The 5508-nt window shown below is 45.8% G+C and overlaps 1 protein-coding gene across 1 annotated transcript; it reads left to right on the forward strand.

Moving 5' to 3' along the window:
* LOC103733131 (vomeronasal type-1 receptor 3-like) lies at positions 1 to 4727 on the forward strand. Its single transcript, XM_008831902.2, is given in 4 exon segments — positions 1 to 32; positions 1447 to 1710; positions 3876 to 4618; positions 4621 to 4727. Coding segments are annotated over 4 exon segments (1146 nt in total).
* Positions 4728 to 5508: the final 781 nt, after the last annotated feature.

The following is a 5508-nucleotide window of genomic DNA, read 5'->3' on the forward strand; positions in this document are numbered from 1 at the left end:
ATGCGGAGTCTGTCCGCACTGGAGCTTCCACTGTGAGTAGACCTGATACTGCTTTGATGTGGTTAGCCACATGAGCCATGTATGCTTCCTGCAGAAGCATGCTTGTTTGTATCTCTGCTGAAGGAAGGAGGTTGGGAGGATCTGTGAGCCTTCAACCTCTGTTCTTCTGATGCTGAAGACTGTGCACTGTGACCTGCTAGGGAAGAAGCTGTTTGCAGAAGATCTCACTCTGTTAGTGCTTAGTTAGTTCTCTCTGCTTAGGATCAGGTCCATAGGACATCTCTATGATGGGTCATAGGATGAGATCCTCACTGGGTTCCTCCAGAAATTGTATTAAAGGGCCATTCGGATTTCTAAGGCAACTCAGTTTCCCTCAGTCTTCACTTTCTCCTGCCTTATGACTCTGAGCCCATTTGTGGCTTTCATAAAATCCCACACCTTCCTTTATAGTGTTGCTGTGTATCTAGGGCCGTCGTGAGCTTTTCTGTAATTCTTCTGAGTTACCAAGTGCACTGTGGTTATTTTGAAAGTATTCTGTACCTATTATTAAATTGTCCCTGCCTCACATACACTATCACACTGCAGAGAACTCAACTACACATGTTCTATGCCTGTTTGTTGGTGGATCTAATAACAATCATAGTTTAAAATCACAGTTGGTCCTTACAGAATTCTTACAATGTTTTATAGCCTGTTAGTATATTTTAAGGTAGCTCCAAGTAAATCATGAAATTTATGCCAGTATATATAGTTAGAAATATCAATCTCATATTTTAGTTGAGGAAACTGGATCTGGGATGGGTGCACACACCTGCCTAAGTGTGGTCACCACCAGCGGCAGCTGCTCCTCCATTCTCATGGGTGCCACTCCTTTGTTCTCCAGGCATCGAAGCTGCCTTTCTGCTCACCCGGTGCTGCCTCCTGTCAGTGCTGCTTCTGCCCAGTTCTGGATCCCAGGGCTGGTGAGGAGACTGTGTCAGCAGAGCCAGCTGCATTCAGACACAGGAGACCAAGTTCAATGACCCAGATCTGGTTTATTGTAGGAAGGCACAAGTTTATATAGGGGTAGGTGTCCAATCACAGCACAGCAAGTAGGATTCCTTATTAGCATAACAGTGTCAGCATCCTATTATCATAACAGACTTAACATCCTATCACAGAATAGCAGGTAGGATGCATCATTAGCATACTGGGTTTCAGATTACAGAGCCTGGATTTCTGGAAACTACATGACACTGACTGTTGCAATATCTAAGTGTTGCAATTTGGAATTCCAAGGGTGGTGATTAGGGAGTGGCAAGCTCTAGGCATCCGTCTCATGATCTGCCAATGGGAGCAAATGTCACAAGGCATTTCTTGTGGCTCCAATGGTCCTGCGGTTGCCTCCGGCCTGCTGTATGGCTGTCAGTAAGACTTTCACCCTAGGCTCAAGCCTGTCTCCCACAGTGTTGTAGCGGGGCGGGGTTTCAGTGCTGGGAGTGTCTCTGGCTCTCTGTGGCTGGGAGTGCAGGCGCTGGCGGCTCTGCAGGTCGGCGGGTCCGCGGTGCCGTGGCGAGTGCAGACTCTGCGCCAAGCTGCAGGGGGCTCTGCGCCAATCTGCAGGAGGCTCAGGCTAGCTGCGGGACGCTCTCACTGTGCCCGCAGGACGTTGGCCACCATCCCACGAGCCGAGGCGGGGAGCGCAGGAATGGCGAACACAGAATCGGGCGAGTGGGTGCTGACGGGGGACAGCTCCTCCAGGGAGACTGCTCACAGGCTGGTCCCAGGCACAGTGAAACACAGGATACAGCTCAGTCAGACTCAGTGATACAGCTCCACTTTATTAGGGTGAAACTAGAAGATTTATAGTGTGGAGGCAGTAGCAAAAGCCTCAGCTGATAGGTGCTCTGTAGGATGCTTCATTTACATGTGGCGGTGGGCTTCTATGCTGTCAGACAGTGCCTGGTTAAAACCTGGTAGTTTCTATGCCAGAGGTCATGTTTCTGATAAGGCATCTGTGGCAGCCACTTCAAAGTGAGCCAGGAGGAGGGCAGTAGGCCTCTGCTGAAAAGAGGAGTTTCTCCATCAAGCGCCGAGCCGGCTCGCGGCTATCCGGACATGGAGAGACTGCGACCCTAACAGCAGGGGTCCCCAACACCACAGTAGGTGTCTTATGATATTGAAGTTCTTGGAAGTGAAAGTTAAAATACCATCCAGTCCTGAAATCTGTCAATCATCTTGCAAGGATGTGGAAAGCAATTGTTTAATTAATGACTTTGGGGAACAAAACAAACAGCAGAAGACAACAGGCAGCAAAGTCTGAAGTCACTGTGGCTCCAAGATCCTGCAGCAGCTGTGACTCCATCCTGACCCCTATCTGAGTGAGTCATACCAGTGATGTCCCAAGGTGCTTCTCTACAAAAGCTGTTACCAGAATTCCTAACTCAAACTGCCTTTATTTCAAGACAGCAGTTAATACCTAATTAATCAGTCTTAATCAACAATGATAAATTTTAACAAATCCACAACTCCTACCATTTCCCTTGGAACCCCCCGAGGTCCTCACTGAGCTGAGGTGGGGCTTGAAGACCCTTCTGGGAAGCATTGCAGGGTTCTACTAGGGCACCTTCCCTGGTGTTAGCTAATGTGTATTTTTCAGGCTACAGTCTTCTTCCTGGGTGTCTTTGGGTGATTCAGCTTTAACTGTTGAGTCCTCTCTACAAACATGATTCATTTTCACTTGATATTGAGAATGATAACAATCTATTTAATACGTGTAAGTCCTGAAATCTCAGAATGTGTTTGCAAGTAAAAATTCGACCAAGTTGGCCTTGGTCGGGTCTTTAATCGCAGCTCCCTGGAGGCAAAGACAGGTGGATCTCTATGAGTTTGAATCCAGCCTAGTCTACATAGGGAGGTCCAGGGTAGAGAGGAGACCCTATTTCAAAAGATAACCCCTAGAGATACTAAGACAGAGGAACTAAACATAGGAAAGCTGGAAACAGAACACCAAACTGTAAATTAGTATGCACATCAAACTGAGAAACAGAAAAGAATATTAAACAAAATTAGATATAATGTGGGGATAGGATTTTGGCTAAATCTGAGGTGTTAGAGGTTAAAATAACACGATTTTACAAGAGTCCCCATACGGGGCGTAGGGAAGGAAGACAGATTAAATATGAGCCTTAGATTTTTTATGTATTGTTTGTTTTCTTCTGAGACTGAGTCTCCCTATGACCCCAGCTACCATGGAACTCACTATGTAGGCCAAGCTGGCCTCAAACTCAGAGCTCTGCCTGCTTCTGCCTCCAGAGTGTAGGATTAAAGCCCTGACCGAGGCCGACTCAGGGATGAATCTTTACTTGCAAACACATTCTGAGCATTCAGGGCTTACATGTGTTAAACAAATTTTTCTCATCCTCAATATAAGTGAAAATGACTTATTGTTTGTAGATAAGACCCAACAGTTAGAGCTGAAGCAGCCGAACACACGAAGGAAGAAGTCTCTAGTTCACCTGCCTTGACCTTGCGAGTGCTGCCGTTAGAGGCCTGTACCAGCATGCCTGGCCCTCAGCCAGAGTTTTAAAACTAGATAAAGGAAATATCATGAAACAAGCAAAACCCCACAGAAACAAATTCTGCCTGTAGGAATTTTGCACTCTACTCAGTCACGCACAGTGAGTATGATTGAGAATGAGGGGCTTGGGATAGTAAGTCGGCCTCAACTGCACACAGCTGTGAAAGAATCTAGAAAATTCATACATTGAAAATTATATTAATCAAAATGGTAACTAACAGAATATCCTACAAAGGGAGCCACAGTAAAAAGAAAAGGGACATTTTAGAAAAACTCTACACATTTATGCAACTCATGACTATTCTTTATCCATCAGAAACTTCTTTGTGAAATTTCTCTTGGAGGCATGCATCATCATTGTTGTTTTAAAGCAGTACTTGTATAAAACACTTTTGAATCTTGTCAAAGGAGTCATCATCATCACTATCGCTGGACTCGGCATCACGGGTAACGTGTTTGCATTAGTGAATTATACGTACAGCTTCTGGAAAGGCCCTGAGAAGAATTCTATACCTCTCGTTCTCTTCCAGTTCAGTTTTGCAAATATCATAATACTTGTTTTGAACGGATTGCCCAAGGCAATGGCAGCATTTGGTTTAAGAACCTTTCTAAATGACGTGGGCTGTAAGACCTGTATTTACCTGTCCAGGGTAGCCTGGAGCTTCTCCATCCTCACCAGCGGTCTCCTCATGGTGGTGCAGGCCATCACCATCAGACCCGGAGGCTCCCGGTGGTGGAGGCTGAGGCCAAAGTCTCCACGGCCCATCTTTTCCCTGTTGCTCTTCTTTTGGATCCTCAGTTCCGGGGTCAGCATGAACTTACTCTATTCCATTACAAGCAGCATCCCAAACACATCACAGGTTAGCAAGCATAACTATTGTTACTCTCAGCCAGAAAACCAGCAAATGAGGTGGATTCTTCTTATTCTCATGGTTCTACGTGATGCAGTGTTTCAGGGTGTCATGGGCGGGTCCAGTGGCTACATGGTGTTTCTTTTGCACAAGCACCACCAGTGTGTCCTCTACCTTCTGAAATCCAAGTGTCTCTACACAACTCCCCCCAAGATAAAAGCTGCACAAAGTGTCCTCCTTCTGATGCTCTGTTTTGCATTTTTCTACTGGACAGATTGTGCCTTTTCTCTATTTTTAAATTCCTTCATAGAGAATGATTAGATTCTGTTAAATATTCAAGAATGTCTGACCCTTGGTTATGCAATTCTCAGCCCATTTGTGCTGATTCACAGAGATGGACATCTGGACAGTTGGCGTGTTTAGAGGGTAAGAAAGGTTTGGAGAAAATCTCTGTTACACTGATTCTGTTCAGTAAGTATGGGAAAAATCTTAGTTCCGTTTTGTTGTCTATTGTTGGGGAACCCTGCTGTTAAGGTTGGCTCCTTTCTCAGCAGGGGATTCCTGCCTGACTTACCTGGAATGTGCAGCCAAGCACGGATGTTTGGCCTCATTTAAAACATGACCTTTGGCATAGTTACCTGGAGTAAAAACTACCCCCAGGTTTTTCCTATATGATAATCAGGCATTGCCCGGTAGTCAGATGATAGGAGCCCACTGCCACATGTAAATAAATAAAGCATACTATGAGCACCTATCAGCTGAGGTTTTGGCTACTGCCTCCATGCTATATTTTCACTAATCCCCACTGAATAAACCAAGCTCTTTCACTGAAGAGTCTGGAGCTGTTTGTATCACTGAACCTGCCTCCCCGGAAGGGCTGTCTTCCATCAGTGCTCACTGGCTATCCCTGACCCCGTTCGTTGCTTCTGCTCCCTTTGTCCTCGTGAACCGGCGGCCAACGACCCACGAGGAAAGGGAGAGACCCCACAGTCTATGAAACAAATTCGTGGAAAAGTCGCTTAAACAGAGAAAGATTTATTCAAAAGATAAGCAGTTTTGTTGACCTGCAACCCTGAACAGAAGCAGGATCTTAGACAG

The sequence above is a fragment of the Nannospalax galili genome, unplaced genomic scaffold (genome assembly GCF_000622305.1).
Source record: "Nannospalax galili isolate Female #2095 unplaced genomic scaffold, S.galili_v1.0 scaffold456, whole genome shotgun sequence".
Lineage (NCBI taxonomy): Eukaryota > Metazoa > Chordata > Mammalia > Rodentia > Spalacidae > Nannospalax > Nannospalax galili.